This window comes from Cucurbita pepo, chromosome 1 (genome assembly GCF_057944985.1).
Source record: "Cucurbita pepo subsp. pepo isolate OVF chromosome 1, ASM5794498v1, whole genome shotgun sequence".
NCBI lineage: Eukaryota > Viridiplantae > Streptophyta > Magnoliopsida > Cucurbitales > Cucurbitaceae > Cucurbita > Cucurbita pepo.
In genome coordinates this window covers 1,417,303-1,437,295 of record NC_141798.1, presented here as the reverse complement: position 1 = coordinate 1,437,295, position 19,993 = coordinate 1,417,303, and the positions used below count along the sequence as shown (strand labels likewise).

Genomic DNA, 19,993 nt, shown 5'->3' with positions numbered 1-19,993 from the left:
TATATATATATATATATATATATATAATGGTAAATAAATATAATTTATTATTGTGTTCATGAATATTTTTTTGTGAGATTAATTAGTTTTAGTTATTAAAAATTAAAATTATAAAAAAATTAAATTTACTCAAAACTTTAATAATACGAACATTTAAATTTTCACAAATAGATTGAATTAAACAAAAATTACAATATTTATACTCACAAACAACCAAAATACAATTCTACACAACAGACATGGGGAGGGCAAAAATGTCCAACTACAAGAGAGGCAAAAATTAGGGTGGGTTCTTGGGCCCAAAAAAAGCCCACATTTAAGCCCAAAAAGGTCCACATCCCCAGCTGAAAGCCAAGGGAGAGCCCGTTGTGCCTTGCCACGATTGCTTCTAATCGATCATTTCATGTGATTTAAGCTATCAATTGTTTTTGATGAGACGCTTCATCTTCGGGAAAGGAATAAAATTTTATGGGGATCGGAAGATTGGATTGCGTCGATAACACTTCCGGTCGGAGATAAGAACAGTAAGTGTGAAAAGTGTTCGGTGTCACGTTAAGTTGGAACCCTAAACCAAATAAGAAATCGATTTCAAGAAGGTTCATCTCCACCCTGCTTATTCCACCCACTTTCGCATAGTAAGCATTATTGTAACACCTGAAAATAAAAAAAAAAAAAAAATCATAAAAACAAAGAAAAAATATAAAAATTTAATATTCTATCAAACATTTTAACATAAGAAGGATCGAAACCCGAGACCCAAAACTCGAGACTCCGAACCGAACTCAATCCGAAAATCAAGTAGACGAGGAATAATAAGAACCCAATTGAATAAATTAAAAAAAAAATATATATATATATATATATATTATGCTTACAAGTCATCCAAGAACTTGGCGGAAACAAGAACACTGGTAATGAGAAGCCGATGAACATTGAAGGAATCAATGGGCAAAGAAGGGTGGCGCTGAGCGAGCCGATCAAGATAAACATAAGCCACGACGAAGCAGCTGGGGCTGCAATTAGCGTACTTAAATATCCTCTCCAAGTAGGTTTGGATCGAAATGGTGGGCTTTGTCAAGCCATGAAAGGCTGAAACTTTAGCCGCGCTTTGAAGCTGATGGCTTTGATCATTGGACTCCGACACCCTCTGCAAAAGGGAGGACAGGAAAGTGATGACTTTGGGAATTGGAACGGCCATTTGATTATGGTGATCTAAGTCTGCCATTGATGGAGCTCCAAGTTGTTGAGCTTTTGAAGGGACTTGAATTGGGTGGAGAATAAGTACAGCTCAGTTTTTTCTTTTGTTTTTTTTTTGGCTTTTTGTGTTGAAATGTATTGGGTTTTGTGTGTGTGTTCATTTATGGGAGGAGGTTTTTCTTGATAGGCCTCTCGTCGAGATGTATGGGATATTCGCTGGTGATAGGTCCCACTTAGTGTTCTCCTCCTTCTCCGTCTCTTGAGATGTATGGGACATTTGCTGGTGATAGGTTCCGTTTAGTGTCCTCCTTCGTCTCCGTCGTTCTCTGACTTGCGGGAGTAAACAACGACAACTTTTGAGTTTAAAAGGTCATGAATCAAATTCGGAAAATTAAGTATATATTTTGCTTAAAATTTAACGGTGGACGGATAAAATTCAAATTCATCCTTAGTAAACAATGATAGCTTATGGGTTTGAAATTTTATGGATCAAATTCGAGAAACCGAGTATATTTTGCCTAAAATTTAACGGTTAACATATGAAAATTCAAAATTCACCCTCTGACCCACGGGAGTAAACAATGGCAGCTTCTGGGTTTGAAATTTTATGGATCAAATTCGATAAACCAAATATATTTTGCCCAAAATTTAACGGTGCACGTATGAAAATTCAAAATTCACCCTCGGACCCACGGGAGTAAACAATGGCAGCTTCTGGGTTTGAAATTTTATGGATCAAATTTGATAAATCAAGTATATTTTACTCAAAATTTAACAGTGGACGTATGAAAATTCAAAATTTACCCTCCGACCCACGGGAGTAAACAATGATAGCTTCTGGGTTTGAAATTTTATGATCAAATTCGAGAAACCGAGTATATTTTACTCAAAATTTAACGGTGGACGTATGAAAATTCAAATTCATATGATTAGGTTGATGAAAATTAATTTTAATTTCATTTGAACGATGTCTTAAATTAATTTGGTTTTAATTCATGAAAATAATTAAAAATAATTACGAAAGAACAGGCTGTTTTTTGCCAAACTAAGAAGCGATGTCACATGGTTAGTGCTTTATATCTAGATCAGGCTAGGAAGAAATTTGGTGGATTTTCTTTTTCCATATAATTAATTTTTTTTAATTACAAAATGGTCCCATAAATATTACTATTTGTCATATGGTCCCCATCACTCCAATTTTCTTTTTTATTTTATTTTCTTCTTTTATTTATTTTTATTTTTCTAACAAACAAAGGTAAAGACATGGGCCAACTCTCTTGTCAACTTTAATAAGTGCAAATAGCTGCCTAGGGGTAAAAGGGTAATTTCAGTTCCCGTTTATTTGGTAAGTTTATAGTGACATACCTTTTAAAAGGGCTCGAGTCTCTCAATAAACACCATACACTTAAAATACCAACTTGGGAGAGAACGATAGGTCCTTTTTCCCTTTGCATTTAAGTATCTACCCATCATATAGTTAGCTATCTAAGGGTAAAAGAGTAATTTCAATTCTCATTTATTTGGTAAGTTTATAGTAACGTACCTTTCAAAAGGACTTAGGTCTCTCGATAAACACCATACGCTTAAAATACCAACTTGGGAGAGAATGATAGACCTCTTTTTCCTTTGCATTTAAGTATCTACTCATCATAGAGCTAACCCACGTTCTATTTAAGGACCCAATGCCTAAAATAGAGAAGTCATTTTTTTGGTGAAAAAATTCAAATTAATAGATGACGGAACCATCAACATAGTCATAATTCATATCATCAGTTCAGATTAAGTTGAAGGTTTAAAAATTACCAAAATCTCCCTTGAGTAATTAGTATTTAATTTAAACTTTATTCATCATTCTTAAATTTTATTAAATTTTATTTTAGTATTTTAATTTTAGAAATTATTTTTCCAAATAATCCCTTCGAACAAGTTTTAATATAAGTAATTTTGATTTTTTAAAAATCTTGAGAACGGCAGTTGTTTATCGGTGTTAGATCAATACTTTTCCTACGTACTGATAGGTGAAATATTGGATTTGAATCAGAATTCGGTACTCGACATCATTTTAAATGGACGAATTTAGCCTTGTCCCCTAACTTATTCTTTATTCTAAATATTTGAAATTTTAGTGATTTCAATGTTACTTAAGTTGGTAAATATGGTGTCGGCTGATAAAGAGAGAAGAGGGGTAAGGAAGCAACGACGTGTCGGCCGCGATACGTGTGCTTCACGTGTTCGAAAGGTGTGGGGTGGCCATGTTTCAATTTCAATAATATAATTGGTCTACATTTCTCTTCTTTTTTTTTTTTATCCTTTTTTTAACATTTAAATCAAGTTAATTATTCACCGACAGTCTTGCCGAAAATCTTCAAAAAAAAATATATATGTATTTTTTTTTTTTATAATAATCGAATATTTATCTTCACAATTTCAATGTTTTACATTATAAATTTAATTATTATACTTTGAATATTTATTTGTTTAATCCATTAATTAATGTTTCAATATCTAGAATTAGATACGTAAAATTAATTGATCGTCGACGTGACATATCAATTAAATAATCTTTTATATCTATATGATGGATAAGTTGATAGAACATATGATACCAATGTTATATTTGCTAAATGTTATATTTATTAATGTAGATGAAACTTTTGAAATATAATATTTGAGATTTTAAAACTAATTTTTTTATGAAAATAAATTCAAAGATTAGATTATAATGCAAATTTAACCTAGAAAAAAAGGTCACCAATGAATTAGCTAATTGATTATACTCAAAGTGATGGTCAACATGAACTTAAAATCAACAATTAATTATCCCTATTTTCTTGAAAAAAAATTATAATACAAAAAAAGTAAATATAATTAAAATTTAAACTACCACCCATATTAAGATTTTCATAGCATAAAATGGCTAATTCAAGTATAACTTAGTGGATAAGACACTAATTAACCATTTAAAAATCGGTAATAATTCAAATTTACGAAAATTTAAATACGAAATGATTAAAATGAGACAAAGAGAAGTCATTTTCTTCAAATAAATAAATAAAAGACAAAAAGTTCTAAGGAAAATTAAAAAGGCAAAAAAAGAATAAATAAATAAATAAAATGAGATTTATAGAAATAAAATATTAAAAATAATAATTAAAAAAAAAGGATATGTGGACTAAAGTTTTCTATGTAACGTATGATAGAAAATAATTGGGTTCATCCGAGTGGTGGGCATTGACACACCAAATATTTGAGAAGAGACGCTGTCCCACTTGTTTTGTCTCTGTCATACAACATTTTGCTGTCCCACTCCTTTTCAAGATTTTGACTGTTTCAAATATATAGCAAACAAAATACCTCCAAAATGGCAAGCAATCCCAAATCTATGAAGAGGGGACACTCAGGAGCAATACGAGGCTGGTAGCTCAAAGCACAATGCTCGTAGTTCGATTCATATATACAAGGACAAAGAAAGACATATAGCTCAAAGATAGAGCACACGATTATGAATTGAAACAAGTCACAACAAACTAAGATATCAATGGTTTGAGTAAGAAATTCGGCAGACACAAAACATGAACTATAACTCAAAATACGATATTGGGAGTTTAAAACAGCTCATGTATAGAAAATTACGATAATGTAGGAATGCATGAGACTACACATCTAAGAATCCTATCTACTCATGCAAACTAAACTTTCCTCCGAACAAAGATCTGTTTGAATATTCTACTACGACCATTTCTATTATTATTCATAGAACATCATCGATGACTTTCCACCATTACTTTGTACAAAAGGATTATGTTGATATCAAAAACGCTTTGCAAAGTACTTTTAAAAATAATATGATATCATTCACTTTCAACATGCATGGACCAATTCATCAAGCTTCCACAAGATTTTTAGACCATTAGATTGAGGGAAAGCATCCTTACAACTACAACTTCGTTTATTAGGAAAGCCAAACCAATTACAGATAGATACATACATCCAAGATTCTTTTTACAAGTAACGTCTGAGAGAGCTTGTCAAATCTAGTCATAGATGTATACAGAATACCATAATCTTGAAGCTGGGAAACTAATATTACCTGCCAAGACCAACTTAACTAACCGTAGCATCGAATTGGGTCATTGCAGCCTTTAGCAGCAGATTGCTTGGAGCCAAACCTCCCACCTTTCTCAAGGTATTGCTGATGGTATTCCTCCGCTCGGTAGAATTTCTTGGCAGGAAGAATCTCAGTCATGATCTTCCTGTTCAATAACTTCTGGTGGCGTTCCATTGATTCGAGAGCCGCTTTCTGTTGTTCAGGAGTGTAGAAGTATATGCCAGATCTGTATTGTGTTCCCACATCATTTCCCTGTCAACCCAAACAATATGAATACTATTACTTGGATTTAGATCAGGGAATGAATAGAAGACTCATATCATATGCATAATAATGGAAAAGTTATCTCAATGCTAAATTTCGTGTATGATGCATCTTTCAGTACAAGAAATAAGATAAGTAGCTCATGCTAGAAAATGACACAAGTAAGAAACAAGAACAATATGTTTAGATGTCTGTAGTACTTGAAAAATAATACTTCTTTCCCCAAATTGGTCGGAGGATGATTTTCGAGTCATTTGAAATGCTGGTCGAGTGAGATCCATATCCCCTGAAATCACTGATTCAAAGCTTGAACACTCCTATTTCTTTCTAACCCAATCCTCTATAAATGAAGCTTACAAGCGAACCTACCAAAGAAATCGTCCCCTGTCAAGAATAGGAGGATGCAAAAGGACTTTTCCTATTATAAGAGAACCGTTCTCTCGAACTAACAGCACCCTAAAAGCTTTAGACTGTAAGCCAAATCTTCAAAGAGGAGGTTCCTCCAAAGAATGTGACCCAAAGACTTAAAATGCGTTTTTTTTTTTTTTTTTTTTGTTTGGCAAAGAGCAAATCACTACGAATCTATGACCAAGAACTAAATTGGGAAACCTCTGGATAAGGTATATGATGTTAATCCTCCATTCGGGTTGGGTTGACACAAAAGTCAAGTAGAAGGTGAAGTGGTTGGATTTTTCGAGCTGTCCAACCAAGGAGACAAAAATCTCGATCGAGAAAAACTGAGCAAAAGGAACGGGGCTAGGGTAAGCTGAGCGCATGACATGCCTTAAGAAAAACTCAGCTTTCTTAAGAATTTTACATTTGACCCCTACCCCTAAAGAACAGCCGACAAACAAAAAAGAATAAAAAATGCAATTTGCATTTTTTATGGAGGGAAGTTTGTCAAGACAAGGAAACGCAACCAAAAGAAACCATGTCGGTCCATCCAATGGTCCAAGAAATGCATAGGCCACATACCAACTGATAATTTAATGAATCTGATAAAACAAGGCAAACAATGAGAACAGCTTTCTTAAGATTCACGAAAGTGCCATTTAAAACACATTGGAGCTCTAACCATTGGAATGATGTCCATACTTAAATCGATCCTATATCAAGAAGCATCAAGTTCCAAGGAGAAATGCTATAGCAATTCAGTAAAAAAAGCAACGAATTTCTCAACCCTCACAAAGTTCCAAGGAAAAATATACAGCCACTCAGTCAAAAAGGCAACATTCTTTTCAGCTAAATTCTCAACCCTCAAATCACCTGAATCAATGCACTACCCTTAAACCTAAAACCAACACAGACATGGATAAGAAAGATAATATACAAATTGCATGCCCTCTTCTGAAATTAAGAGGTGTCTCCTTTGCCAATTTCATTTTTCTTTTTCAATAAAAAATGTTCTATTCCAACTAAAGAAGCACAATGCACGAAAAAAAAAATATGGTAACAGAGACATAAATTACAATATCCAAAGTGAGGTGAAGTCATGTCTAGCCCTGCACAACCCAGCCTACGTTTGATAAATTCAACATCTAAACATATATTTCATGTTTTTATGCTATTAAAAACAGTCATCCTTTGCGTTCCTTCACATTGTTTACCAGGAAACACAACAAAAATACAGGAGTCATACATCTGTAGCAAAACATCAAAACAAACAGTCTTCCTTAACACAAGTAAAAATCTGCAATTATCAGTATGGTCATGAAAGCATCGTGCTTTGAATAACAAAGCATTAACAAAAACTTAACATCCCTCCATAGACTTCTAACGCAGTTCATATTTGTCCACTTCGTTACTATTATATTTTTTCAGAAGCAAATATATGCTTTTCCTTTCTCCTGACCCATACAAAACATGAGGCTTTACCATTTCAAATCAACAAGCAATCCGCATCAGAGAAAATGAACTCAAATGTGAAATTAGTGAGCATCCAAACTCCAATTCTATAAAAGCTTGACAAAATAACCAAGGAACTCCAATAATCCCAAGAGGAACTACCCAAACAAAGGTTAACCAATAGAAATTTCAAAAGAAACACAAAGAACTCAGTCAAGAACCATAACATATCACAAGAATTGGTAAAAAAAAAAAAAAAACTCAACGAACCTGCCGATTAAGAGTAGTAGGATCATGTCGAGCCCAAAACGCATCAAGCAGAGACTCGTAACTGCACTCTTTGGGATCATACTGAACCCGAACGACCTCAGAGTGATTGCTCTGCCCCGAACAAACATCCTCATAAGTCGGATTATGAATATGCCCTTGAGTGTAACCGACCTCCGTTTTGGTCAAACCGGGCACTCGTTGAAACGCCAATTCGACGCCCCAAAAGCAGCCCGCCCCAAATTGGGCAAACTGCTGGCCCGGCGCCGGAATGTCATCGTCTGGACCTTGTGCAATCGCCAACGACTCCGGCGAGGCCTCGGTGGCTCTGGACCCGAATCCGAGCTTGTTCCAGAGATTCATGGACGGCCCTTCTGAAGAAATGGGTCGGTAAGTTTTGGGGAAGGGAGAGGGGGGTTTGATTGTGAAATTGGATTGAGGGAAGAAGGGTTTTGAGGAATTTGAAGTGGATTTTGAGAGAGAAAAGGAAATGAGAAGTAGCAGAAGAGAGACAGCAGAAGAATAAGAGGGTATAGCCCAGTTTTTTAGCATTGCGTAAAGAGAAAGGACGGGACCAAAACGTGTTGGAATATTAAATCTTGTTCCCCAAGGGATGACCCTCTGATACGAAATCGTTACGAATTGGGATTGGCACTTTGAGGGAAGCTTCTTTTCTGTTTTTTTTTTTTTTTTTTTTTTTAAATTTGCTTAAAAAAAACATTTAAAATATTCTTAAAACTTTTAAATTTGGATTGACATTAAATTTGTTTAAGAAGTAAAAAAAATGCATCTACAAACAAACTATTGCTAATATTAGACTTGTAATCATAAGCTTTAAAATTATATATATACAGTTGATAATTAACAATCAAATTCAAATCTATATATTCGAATCCCTAACTTCATATATGCTTAAACTAGACAAATTAAACTAGACAAATTACTATTAACTAAGACTTGGACAAACTTCTCAGGTTTAATAAATACTCATTTAAACTAAGAAACAAATTCTTATATTCTAATTATATGTATATAATAACAATAAAGGGATAATAAGTTTTAACCTTCAATTTCTTACCTCAGACAAACTAAAGAAAGTTTAGATGTTTACCACTATAAGTTTTCATATTTTCGTGTGTTTATAATTAATGTTTTCAAATAAAATCTAAGAGATAATTTAAATTAATACTAATAAAACCTAAACTTTATAGGTATAAATTGATTAAAGGTTGGACTTCTCTGCACACACGGCGCAGTACGAAGGCATTCTCTTCAATGAAACATAAATTTAGGAGTAAAAATGAACTCACTCAATTTCTAAAGCAGACGAGACTGGTCGGACTTGAGCTGCAGCCACATAAAGACTTCAGTTCTTTTCAAAGCAGCCAGGGCCTGGAAGTCATGGACATGGCTAACGGGAGATGGAAGCCGGTTCCAAAAATTGATGGCGCGCTGCATGTTCATGTGGGAGGTTCTGAGCAATGGGCTTTACAAGGTTTTGTCCACAGAGCCACTGTCAATTCTGGGAGCACAAAAATCACCATTACCAGTCTGCACAGCTTGGGAATGGACGAGAAAACGAAGCCTGCAGAAGAGCTTGTGGATGAACAAAATCCATAGAAATGTAAAGAGAGCAACTTCAACGATTTTCTCAAATTTCTCTTCAGCAATGATCTTGCAGAAGGAAAGAGCTTCATCAACACAATCAAAATCCAGGAATAAAGCTCAGGTTATCGCTAGACTGATGTTTCAATTTAGTTTTTCTAATTATGAAGGTAATGATAATTACAATAAAATTAGCCTACATAGCTTAAAGTTTATGAACTAAGATTTATTTGTAATGGCATACACTTAGAGACAGTTCAAATGAAATATTCTAAAAATAAAACAAGATGATAAATGAAAATTCGAATTTGGAAAGAACAAAAAAAAAATATAGATTTCTTACATATAAAAAATGTACAGCAATAATTTCAGATGAGTTAATCTATATCATAACTGTAACCCAAAGTGCGCACAGTATTGATTATTTCACTCACTTCAATCGAGTACTAAGCAGAAATAAGGTTGATTTTGAATTCAAATCCAAACAAACAATAATTTCATTAAAAAACAAGTCTACAAGCATTAACAGCATTGAATCCATATTTTTCTCTTATATTTAGTAAAGATATGTGATAGCATTTGAGAATTTCTTCAATATGATTACATGTATGGATTATATAATTTTATTGTAAGTAAACGAATGTAAAACTCAGACAAAGTCAGATTCGAGAAAAGTCAAGTTGATTACCAATCGATGTGCTCGGCCTTCAGTCAGGACATTCGTCAAACAGATTTGTTCCAATTCGCAAGCCGATTCTTCTTGCTTCGGCTACATTTTCTCCCTGCCGTTTCCAGCATACAACGCGCATCATCACACATTTCAAAGTCAGATTCGAGAAAAGTCAAGTAAATTACCAATCGATGTGCTCGGCCTTCAGTCAGGTCATTCATCAAACAGATTTGTTCCAATTCACAAGCCGATTCTTCTTGCTTCGGCTACATTTTCTCCCTGTCGTTTCCTGCAATACAACGCGCACCATCATACATCTCAGTCTCGCTTCTCCGCCTCTCCATTTCCTTCTCATCTCATCGCGAAACACAACTTGAAAGAAACAGAAAAAATGCACCGATCGGTGAGCTGGAACCGATTCTCCGATGAATACTACTCGTCCTCCTCCCCGTCGCCGGCGCTGTCATCGACGCCAGGCCAGGCGTTGCGATTATCATTTGACGGAAATGAGCAGCCGACGAGTTATCCAGCGGATGAGATGGTGAAGCGAGAGAAGGCGCGATTCAAGTTCGCCGCAACTGCTGTTCATGTGATTCCTCTCGTTTTGGTTCTCTGCGCCATTCTTCTGTGGTTCTTCTCCAATCCAGGTAAGAGAAGATCGTAACGTAACGCAGGTAGATTTCGAATTCTCCTTCTTCGAATCTTTCATTCTTTCCCGCCATTGGTTTTTCCGGGAAAATGAAATAAAATTTCCCTGTTCCGAAACTGAGAGTTTTCCGCTAATCCAACAAATTCCAAATTTCATTTTTTTTTTCTTTTATCTAAAAAAATTAAACTTAAAATTTTATATAATAATTTTAAATTTAAAACACTTCCATAACATTCCTACATTAAAAACGATATTTTAAATTCTAGAAACTAATTTAAAACTGATTTTCAAAAATATTTTAAAATTTTTGTTAATATTTTTAAACTCATTTAAAATCTTTAAAAATACCTTCAATTTTTTTTTTTTAAAATATTTTTATTATTGATATGTAAATTAAACCTTTCAAAATAATATTAATGTCTTCAAATTTTAAAATTTTAAAATGTGCATATATTTTTATTTGTTGTGTTATTTAATTTTAGCAGTATTTCAACATTTCAATAAAAAAAATAAATAAATTGTCTCGAGCAATTCAAATTTTTTATAATGAATTTCATATTTATTAGCTAAGTTTTAAAAAATAAATAATTTTTTTTAAATTACTTTTTTTTTTTCAAAATTGAGATTTTTTTAAAATATGATTAAAAAAAATATTAATATTTCATTTATATAAAGTAGGTCAACGTATATTTAGTATTTATTTATTTATTATTATTGTAATTGGCTTTTTTTTTTTTTAAATTTTATTTTTAATGTGCAGAAATAGATGTGGGGATGAGATGGGATCCAATGGCAGCAAGAATTGAAGGATTGAACGTTGAGGGGGAAATTGAGAGGGAATTTGGTGGTGCCCAAAACGAAGCTCTCCCAATCTTGGACTCAACTCCCTCTACCCTCAAAATCAAGAGGCTCCATTAACCTCGTATCAATTGTTACGATACTACCTGCGTATTATTATACCTACTCGTACTGACGTTGTCGATAAAGCTTTCGATAGATAGTACCATAATAGAGAAGGTTTTTTATGAGAACGTTGATCGAAATAAAAGATTTTGAATGCTAGACATAAAACTTTAAATCAACTACCAACTACTCATGTCGTTATCGATAACTCATGTCGTTATCGATAATACCGTTTCTTACGAACACTCTTTTAAGCTAAAAGATTTTGATCTCGTATCCTTAAACTTAAAAAAATATAATTATCTTTAAATTTTTTTTAAAAAATAATTGGCTATTAAAAAGTTTCATTAATTCACAGTACTTTAAAAAAAATTAAAAAAAAATTAAAATACTCAAAGCTTCCGTTTATATACCAATAAACTCCTTATTTTTAAAATAAAATAAGGGCTAGCCTGAATTTTGATTTGAAATAATTTGTTCGTAATAATTTAATCTCTTAAATATATATATATAGTATTTTAGTCTTAGAATTTGTAATAATTTATTTTATATTATGAAAATTATTGTTAATAATTAATTGATTTCTTACAAAAAAAAAAAAAAAAAAAAAACATAGTGGATAAGGTAATTAAGGTTTTTTTTTTTTTTTGGAGGGGATTTATGGCTAAATTGAATATATATTTTTTAATTTTGAAAAGATATTTAATAATGGAAAATATACGAAGAATCAAAATAAAAAATTAAATCACATCTTATTTTAAAAAGTTTGCTTATTTATTTATTTAGAATTTACCTAAAAAAATAAAGAGTTTTCTACCAATGTAGGCTTTAAGAATATTTTTTGAATTTTATGCCAATAATATGTTAATATACGTATAAATCGTGGACATAACTTAACACTAAATTATTGACGCTAAAATTTATATTTTAAAATTTTTAAAATCAAAAGAAAATTCTTTAAATTTGTGTCCGATTTAAACTATAATTTAATCATTTTCTGCTTATCACTTGGGTTTCTTTCAGATTACTAGTGGGTCAAACATTCGCGGGCTAGGAGAGGCGGCGGCAGCGACGGGGGCGATCCGATTCCCCAATCTGAATCTCGAACTTCTTCCTCACAAAACCACAGCGCTGGTGGTTAAGAGTTCGATTCCTAAGTGAAACTCGGTTAGAGACATGGCGTTGAAGTTCTTGAACAAGAAAGGATGGCACACCGGCAGTCTCCGGAACATAGAGAACGTCTGGAAGGCGGAGCAGAAGCACGAGGCCGAGCAGAAGAAGTTGGAAGAGCTCCGTAAGCAGATCCATGAGGAGAAGGAGCGCCAAGAGTTTCGTCTTCTTCAAGAACAGGCCGGCCTCGTTCCGTATGTGTTTCCTTATGTCTTTCTTCTATCGTGTTGTTTACAGATCGAATTTTATATTGTATAGGTAGTCTGTGAGTTTCAAATTCAATTCGATCTCTGAGTAGATAAGGATTGAAAATGTGTCCTCGGTTAGGATTAGGGTTAGGTTTAGGGTCTAATTTGTTCGATCGATTTGGCTAATATTCGGATTTTGGTCGATATGGCGTTTCAGGAAGCAGGAGAGATTGGAGTTTCTTTATGAATCGGGTTTGGCAGTCGGGAAAGCCAGCGAGTCCGATGGATTTAAGAGTCTCGAAACCCTACCTAGTACATCTACTCCCGCGGCTTCCTCTGACCCATCTAGTTCCAAGGTACTGTTACACTCGTTGTCGCTGTTCTATTAATTTGTGTGCTTTGGCTATGTCTTCGGTGCTCAATCATGATTTTTGTGTTGTTTTACAGGAAGCCGCTGTCCCAGGAGCTCTGTTTGTGGATAAACTTCCTTCTGCTAATGACGCATGGAGGAAGCTTCATTCTGATCCTTTGCTTATCATTCGACAACGTGAGCAACAAGCTCTTGCACGCGTAAAAAACAATCCTATTCAGATGGCTATGATTCGCAAGACTGTAAGTTCCCATTTTTCTTTCTTCCCTGCTGTTTTATTTTCTCCTTTGTCGCAAAACAATCCTACAATCCTATTAAGCATTGGCTGTGGAAATTATATGGAAATATTCTTCTTCCATTCATTCTTGTCCAGTGAAACTCTCTAAAACTTATATGTTAGCTTGTCTATGGACACTTGTTGGTAGTGTGATGAAACAGATTAAGTCCACTGTAAGCAGATATTGTCCGCTTTGGCCTGTTACGTATCGTTGTCAGCCTCACAGTTTTAAAAGTTTTAAAACGCGTCTGCTAGGGAGAGGTTTCCACTCTTATGAAAAAAAAAAAAAAAAAAAAATGCTTTGTTCCCCTCTCCAATTGATGTGAGATCTCAATCCACTCTCTTTCGGGGTCCAGTGCCCTCGCTGGCACTCATTCCCCTAGCATAACGGGCCAAAGCGGACAATATCAGCTAGCGGTGGGCTTGAGCTTTTACATGCAAGCTCTTTCCTTTTTCGATTTGAAGAATTGATTTTGAGGGTTTTTTTTTTTTCTTTCTCTCCATACATATTTATAGGTTGAAGGGGAAAAACACAAGGAAAAGAAACCTGATCATAAAAGAGATCGAAAGAAGCAGCGACATAGTAAATCTAAACATTTTTCTCCCGAACGAGATCATGATTCTGAAGATGCCAGCCCTGAGAGGCAGAGAAGGAAACATGGTCATGAAAAGAGTTCAAAACATGATGATAATTCTTATTCCGAAGATAGGAGGAGAACTAATTATAAGAATGAGAGAGATCATAAAGATGATCGCGACAAGAGTTCAAGACATGATGATCATTCTTATCCCGAAGATAGGAGTAGAACTAATTATAAGAATGAGAGGGATCATAAAGACGATCGTGACAAGAGTTCAAGACATGATGATCATTCTTATTCTGAAGATAGGAGGAGAACTGATTATAAGAACGAGAGAGATCATAAAGATGATCGTGACACGAGTTCAAGACATGATGATCACTCTTATTCAGAAGATAGAAGGAGAAGAAATGATTATAAGAACGAGAGGGACCATGACAGAGGCTCGAAATATGCTGCAGCACAAACGACGTACGATCAGTCAGATCGAAAGTCATTCAAAATCAATTCTCATGATTCTGCAGAGAGACATCATGACAGATCAAAGAGATCGAGAGATTCTTATGCTAACAACGAAAAGGTGAGCAGAAGAGTGGGGGAATCGAGATCTTATGAACCCAATGCTTCTGAAACTCCTCATGAGTCGCGCCATAAGCACCGTAGGCCTGCTACAAAGCTTTCAGAAGAAGAGCGTGCTGCTAGGCTGCGTGAGATGCAGCAGGATGCCGAGTTACATGAAGAGCAAAGATGGAAGCGTTTGAAGCAGGCAGCTGAGGATGATGCACTGGAAGCCAAACAAAATGCAGCAGTGCCCTCGAGCAAAAATTTCTTGGACGCTGCTCAGAAAAGCATGTATGGTGCCGAGAAGGGAGGAAGCTCAACGATCGAGGAGAGTATTCGTCGTAGGACGTATTATTCACAGGGTAAATCTGATATTGAAGCCAATGCTTTTCGACGGTAATGCACATCACCTATACACTTTGCTTATGATTACTGTATAACATCCTTTCTTAGTGTTTCTGCTGCTGTTGACTCTGAAGAATTGCTTCTTTAAAACATTTGGAGTTCATGTATTTGTATTATCTTTTCAATCCATTAGTATTATACTTATCTATAATGAAATTTGTACTAAATTAATAGCAAAATTGTGATCATTATGAAACAAAAGTCATTTCATATTACTTTTTGATCTCGTTTACATAATTCTTGATGATTTTTTGTCCTATGTCTTTCAGCACCATTCCTCAAGGCTAAATGTTCATGTTTTTTTTTTTCAAATATCAGAAGGATGGAATGATGGTATAGTCCACCGTCGATGAAGCCAAAGGAGCTGGAGGCTTTCGATGCATCGGTCGAAAGATCGAGCTGGAGTAATAATATTGCTTTGGGCACTTGAAGGATTAAGACGTGTGGAAATACTCGAGGAAAGCAAAAGTGAACGTAATTTCCTAAGTTGTTCCTACTTACAAGCTTAAAACGAATCGATGCAAAAGAAATAAGAACAACGCATGTTGGTCTCCCAACTTTGTTAGAATTGTTTAGTGCATGAAAATTAAGGTGCAATAAGTTGTCGAAAGTCTAGCCTCACTTGTTTTTTACGCTCACTTTCTTATTTTCTTTTCATCGCAACATATCCAAACTATATTTTATCTATACTAACTCTAGAGTACACGATCAATATTGTTAAATGTCTAGAATTATTATAATTGTTTTCTTGTGGGTAAATTCTAGAACTTTTTAGGTAGTACTTGTTAGCGTGTTGGTTTATATCTGAGTCGACGTATTGGGCAACTACTACCTTTTGTGTGATGCTATCATTTCATCACTTCATTTTCTTACCAATTGTACCCGCCTCATCATTACTTTACCACTGCGTAACACTACCTGAGTCGACGTAACACTACCCGCCTCATCATTTCATCTGAGTCGACGTATTTTCTTACCAACTGATTTACTTTACCAATTGTACCCGCCCCAACTACTACCTTTAACACCGTGTTCACAACGACGAGTTTGTCCACGTCACCTCTTTAAAATCATATATATATATATATATATATATATATATATATATATATATATTCACCTTTTAAGATGAGCAATGCACTGACTAAATGAAGTGTTAACATCTCAGTTAAATGGGCCATGGTCCACTAGGCCCAGAATGACAGGTCCACATAAAAAGTAAAATATTTGTAGTTTCAAATCCCATCCGTGAAGGGGTTGAACTGCGAATATTTAGAAATTAAGGGAAAATAAGAAATTTCAGAAAGTTCTGTGGTGAAAAACGCGAATTTCAAACATTTTTCTCGTTCTTCAGTTCTACAAATCTTTATTTCATCTTCTGCCTTTTGTCGTCGACTTCATCACTCTCTTCCTTTTCGTCTCTCTCGTTTCTGCCCTTTGGATCGCCCACCGGTCTGAATTACCTTGACCGGTTCTAATCCGGTTGCGCTTTTCCCCTTTCTAGATCAGCATTCCACCAACAATCATGAATCCTGAGTAGTAAGTCGCGTTATTGATCGAATCTTTTTCAAGCGATTCCCGTATGTGAATAACTTTTGATTTTGTTTTGTTTCGTTTCGTTTGGCGACAATGATCCATTAGGATAGTTTCAATAACTAGGTTTCAGTTTTTCTTTCTCCTTTGTTTGATGCTTGTTTTTTTTATATACATATTCTGTCAATTTAAGGATTAGATCTGTGATTCTCATTTTTCTTTGTAATGAACGATTTTCTCTTGAGGTGGATGAATTCTATTGTTTTTGGATTGATCGAATCTTCTAATTCAAAGCTCTTGTTCGGTTAAGGAAAACAGAATTCAGAGCGTTCTTATTTTTGATTGGTCGACAAACCATTGAATTGAATTGAATTTTATGTAGATAGGAGGGGGCCAATTACCTTTTAGTTTCTCTTAAATTCAAAACGTATATATAATACCCTTGAAATTCTATTGTTTTTCCACCAATTTGTCTCCCTAAAATTTATACAGTTGAGATTATCTATGAAAGTTTTGCCTTTTCTGAAAATTTCCATGACCTCTTCATGGATGGCATTTTTTTCTTTGTTCTGTGTATGGATATGGACTTTTGTTCTCTTGGATGCGAAGGCATTAGGCATCATATATTTTTTATAAATAAATGAAAATTTGATAAGTTACAATTCTCTTTGTCCCTACTGGTTTGATTTTTACTAATTTTCCTTTTCAGTGTTCGAATTATTAACATTGTTCGTCGAGCTGGACGACTGCTTGCTTTGATACTTAGTTTAAGTTTATTTTATTCAAGCAAATGATTATTTATTAAATCAGTTGCTTAAGAATGTAGAACAGATACCCAGATAAATTTTCATCGTAGGCTGTGGATGTTCATGATTGTAACTTTTAAGTAATTGAGTTTGTAACATTTGAGTTTTTTTATTTTTCTAATTTGGTTTTCTCTGATAGTGACTACTTGTTCAAGCTCTTGCTTATTGGGGACTCTGGAGTTGGCAAATCATGTCTTCTTTTGAGATTTGCTGTAAGATTCATTACTCTATCATCGTCTGTTCAACATTTGTAACTCTTAGGTTACACCCTTCATCTTCATTAAAATCGATTTTTTATTACCTCTAGATTATTATGTTATGGATTACTGAATGTTGATACATAGTGCTTGTTATATATCCATTCAAACTGCGTAGATCCGAAACGGCAAAGCAAATGAAATGTATGTTTGAATTAGAAAGTTTCAAAAGTTTTTTCGAACAAGAGATGGAGAGTTGGGAATTATATATTGTAGTGGAAGGTTTTGGATCCGATAGCTCCTTGATCTTTTTCACTATTGTGATAATTGTGGCATGACATCTCATGATACTGAAGAAATTGCTTTCTTGTTCTTCCATTTTGACAGTTATTAAATTGCCTACTTGCCAGGGGTTTTTCTTGTTTGGATAGTTGCTTTCTTGGAGTTTCATCTACTGATTGGTTTCTTTTGTATCTTATATACAGGATGACTCATATCTGGATAGTTATATTAGTACCATTGGAGTTGATTTTGTAAGCTTTTATGATCCTTTAAGTTCAAACCCATTCTGTTTTAATTATGTATCTGCGCTCTGATCACTTAAGGATTTTGATGTTCTAGAAAATACGCACCGTGGAGCAGGATGGAAAGACAATTAAACTCCAAATTGTGAGACTTTCTCTCTACACGTGCGCACACACACGTATATATATATTGTGACACATACATACATAGACTTTCTGTAAGTCCTCTTTTCTGACTTCTGGAGTATTCAGTGGGATACTGCAGGACAGGAGCGTTTTAGGACCATCACCAGTAGCTACTACCGTGGGGCACATGGCATAATAGTAAGTCTTATGCATTATAGCTCCATTATAGTAACTTTTCTCTAATCACAGAACTCTGAGTTTGTTTCCCTCGTTGGTTCAGATTGTTTATGATGTAACAGACCAGGAGAGTTTTGAAAATGTTAAGCAATGGTTAAACGAAATTGACCGTTATGCAAGTGAAAACGTAAACAAGCTTCTAGTTGGCAATAAGTGTGATCTTCCTAATAAAGTAGTGTCCTATGAATCAGCAAAGGTAAAAGCGATTTGTCGACTTAAATTACTGAAAGCCTTGGAGGCATGAGAAACCGAGTAAAATTCTTTTGATGATCTCACATGTTTGTAGGCTTTTGCTGATGAGGTTGGGATCCCATTTATGGAGACAAGTGCAAAAGATGCTACCAATGTAGAACAGGCATTTATGGCCATGACTGCTGACATTAAAAATAGGTATATCTCCCTCTCTTGTGTACTAGTGGGCAGAATTTCAATTGAATGTGTAACGAATCTAGATTTCTACGAAAATAATCATTTAAAACAGTATACAGCACCGATTTTAGGTTAAGTAGCAATCTAGGGTCGTTACACAAAGTATTTCAACTTCGTTTCGTTTTGTAGACCACTTGAACAATTACTAATCTTCATGCTCTGCATCCAGGATGGCAAGTCTGCCTGCGAACAATGCGAGGCCACCGACGGTGCAGCTACAGGGGCAACCCGTCAACCAGAAGGGTGGATGTTGTTCTTAGTTGGTTGTTTCTGCCATTGCAAGTGTGCATTGTGCACGTAATATCAAGTGCATTCGAATCTCTCTCTATAAAGTATCTGAAATCCCATTCATTTCAAATAGACCTTGAATTGTCACTCTATACCTTTCTGTATTATCAAAGCAGTAGTATTTCCTTTTTCTTCTTTCCAATACCTGTTTTAAGCTGCCGTGTAGGGAACTTTTAGAGGTACAGTTCAAGCCATCTCAGTTTATTTGCCTCATTAATATTTGTTTGGAGAATGCTTGGATGCTTTATGTTTCTGACTTTAGATAGCAAATGGTAGAGCTTAAGAATGCTCAAATTTGTCTTCATTTTTGTGTTGATGGGTCATTTCATAGTTTTCTAATCCTCTCAATGGCTCAAGGCTTATATTACCTGCAACGATCGATTAGTTGCATTGCATTGCATTAGTAGTTGGGAACACCTGCATAGCCATCTTAGGTTCAATATAAGTTTATGTATGAGCCAAGAAGGCTTTGTTTGAGGATGGGGAACTTTGTCATACATGCGACAAATCTTGAACGGTATATAAGTATAGTGTTAAAAGTAATCTGCATGCACTTTTTTTAAATAAGAAACCGAAGAAAATGTGTAGCTAAGACATTTGACATGTTTAGAGATCGAACCAACATAAAAGTTTGATATCACGATATGAAAGCAGTTTTTTTTTTTTTTTAATTAATTTATTTAATAATTACTCTTATGTTTTCTATCCAAGAAATAATATAGGAACCTATTTAAATGGACTTTGTTTAAAATATATTTTCTATTAAATAAATTATGAGCAAGAAGGAAACTTT

At 34.5% G+C, this 19,993-nt stretch overlaps 5 protein-coding genes across 6 annotated transcripts; 3 read left to right on the top strand and 2 right to left on the bottom strand.

The window, feature by feature from the left end:
• Positions 1–136: 136 nt before the first annotated feature.
• On the bottom strand, positions 137–1,549 carry LOC111789779 (cyclin-U4-1). Its single transcript, XM_023670468.2, has 2 exons — positions 876–1,549; positions 137–654 (listed from the first exon to the last, which is right to left on the bottom strand). Exons 1-2 carry the CDS (start codon positions 1,223–1,225, stop codon positions 411–413), a joined length of 594 nt encoding a protein of 197 aa, XP_023526236.2. The 5' UTR covers positions 1,226–1,549; the 3' UTR covers positions 137–410.
• A 3,537-nt stretch (positions 1,550–5,086) lies between these two features.
• Positions 5,087–8,294, bottom strand: LOC111779060 (peptide methionine sulfoxide reductase A3-like). The gene is made up of 2 exons (XM_087128756.1): positions 7,685–8,294; positions 5,087–5,557 (listed from the first exon to the last, which is right to left on the bottom strand). The coding sequence occupies exons 1-2, from the start codon at positions 8,231–8,233 to the stop codon at positions 5,306–5,308; spliced, it is 801 nt and encodes a 266-aa protein (XP_086984882.1). The 5' UTR covers positions 8,234–8,294; the 3' UTR covers positions 5,087–5,305.
• Positions 8,295–10,223: 1,929 nt separating this feature from the next.
• Positions 10,224–11,694, top strand: LOC111777447 (uncharacterized). Its single transcript, XM_087128755.1, has 2 exons — positions 10,224–10,603; positions 11,366–11,694. The coding sequence occupies exons 1-2, from the start codon at positions 10,348–10,350 to the stop codon at positions 11,521–11,523; spliced, it is 414 nt and encodes a 137-aa protein (XP_086984881.1). The 5' UTR covers positions 10,224–10,347; the 3' UTR covers positions 11,524–11,694.
• Positions 11,695–12,505: 811 nt separating this feature from the next.
• LOC111804610 (uncharacterized) lies at positions 12,506–15,670 on the top strand. Of its 2 annotated transcripts, XM_023689433.2 has the most exons (5): positions 12,506–12,872; positions 13,084–13,222; positions 13,314–13,478; positions 14,030–15,051; positions 15,379–15,670. In XM_023689433.2, the coding sequence occupies exons 1-5, from the start codon at positions 12,685–12,687 to the stop codon at positions 15,389–15,391; spliced, it is 1,527 nt and encodes a 508-aa protein (XP_023545201.2). In that variant the 5' UTR covers positions 12,506–12,684; the 3' UTR covers positions 15,392–15,670. The 2 variants fall into 2 exon arrangements, with proteins under 2 accessions (XP_023545201.2, XP_023545202.2); XM_023689434.2 differs by lacking the exon at positions 15,379–15,670 and having other exon boundaries at positions 12,507–12,872; positions 14,030–15,275.
• A 659-nt stretch (positions 15,671–16,329) lies between these two features.
• On the top strand, positions 16,330–19,413 carry LOC111780668 (ras-related protein RABD2c). Its single transcript, XM_023661137.2, has 8 exons — positions 16,330–16,599; positions 17,539–17,611; positions 18,082–18,129; positions 18,218–18,265; positions 18,373–18,444; positions 18,527–18,679; positions 18,770–18,873; positions 19,082–19,413. The coding sequence occupies exons 1-8, from the start codon at positions 16,586–16,588 to the stop codon at positions 19,170–19,172; spliced, it is 603 nt and encodes a 200-aa protein (XP_023516905.1). The 5' UTR covers positions 16,330–16,585; the 3' UTR covers positions 19,173–19,413.
• Positions 19,414–19,993: the final 580 nt, after the last annotated feature.

What these genes read in the sequence shown, in the direction of transcription:
- LOC111777447 (XM_087128755.1), top strand. Translation starts at nt 10,348, where the DNA reads ATGCACCGATCGGTGAGCTGGAACCGATTCTCCGATGAATACTACTCG. An exon ending in GTGGTTCTTCTCCAATCCAG is followed by an intron (nt 10,604 to 11,365) that starts GTAAGAGAAGAT and finishes TTTAATGTGCAG; the next exon opens with AAATAGATGTGGGGATGAGA.
- LOC111804610 (XM_023689433.2), top strand. Translation starts at nt 12,685, where the DNA reads ATGGCGTTGAAGTTCTTGAACAAGAAAGGATGGCACACCGGCAGTCTC. An exon ending in GAACAGGCCGGCCTCGTTCC is followed by an intron (nt 12,873 to 13,083) that starts GTATGTGTTTCC and finishes ATGGCGTTTCAG; the next exon opens with GAAGCAGGAGAGATTGGAGT. An exon ending in CTGACCCATCTAGTTCCAAG is followed by an intron (nt 13,223 to 13,313) that starts GTACTGTTACAC and finishes GTTGTTTTACAG; the next exon opens with GAAGCCGCTGTCCCAGGAGC.
- LOC111780668 (XM_023661137.2), top strand. An exon ending in GTCTTCTTTTGAGATTTGCT is followed by an intron (nt 17,612 to 18,081) that starts GTAAGATTCATT and finishes TCTTATATACAG; the next exon opens with GATGACTCATATCTGGATAG. An exon ending in ACTGCTGACATTAAAAATAG is followed by an intron (nt 18,874 to 19,081) that starts GTATATCTCCCT and finishes CTCTGCATCCAG; the next exon opens with GATGGCAAGTCTGCCTGCGA.
- LOC111789779 (XM_023670468.2), bottom strand. Translation starts at nt 1,225, where the DNA reads ATGGCAGACTTAGATCACCATAATCAAATGGCCGTTCCAATTCCCAAA. An exon ending in GCCAAGTTCTTGGATGACTT is followed by an intron (nt 655 to 875) that starts GTAAGCATAATA and finishes TTTTATTTTCAG; the next exon opens with GTGTTACAATAATGCTTACT.
- LOC111779060 (XM_087128756.1), bottom strand. Translation starts at nt 8,233, where the DNA reads ATGCTAAAAAACTGGGCTATACCCTCTTATTCTTCTGCTGTCTCTCTT. An exon ending in CTACTACTCTTAATCGGCAG is followed by an intron (nt 5,558 to 7,684) that starts GTTCGTTGAGTT and finishes TTGGGTTGACAG; the next exon opens with GGAAATGATGTGGGAACACA.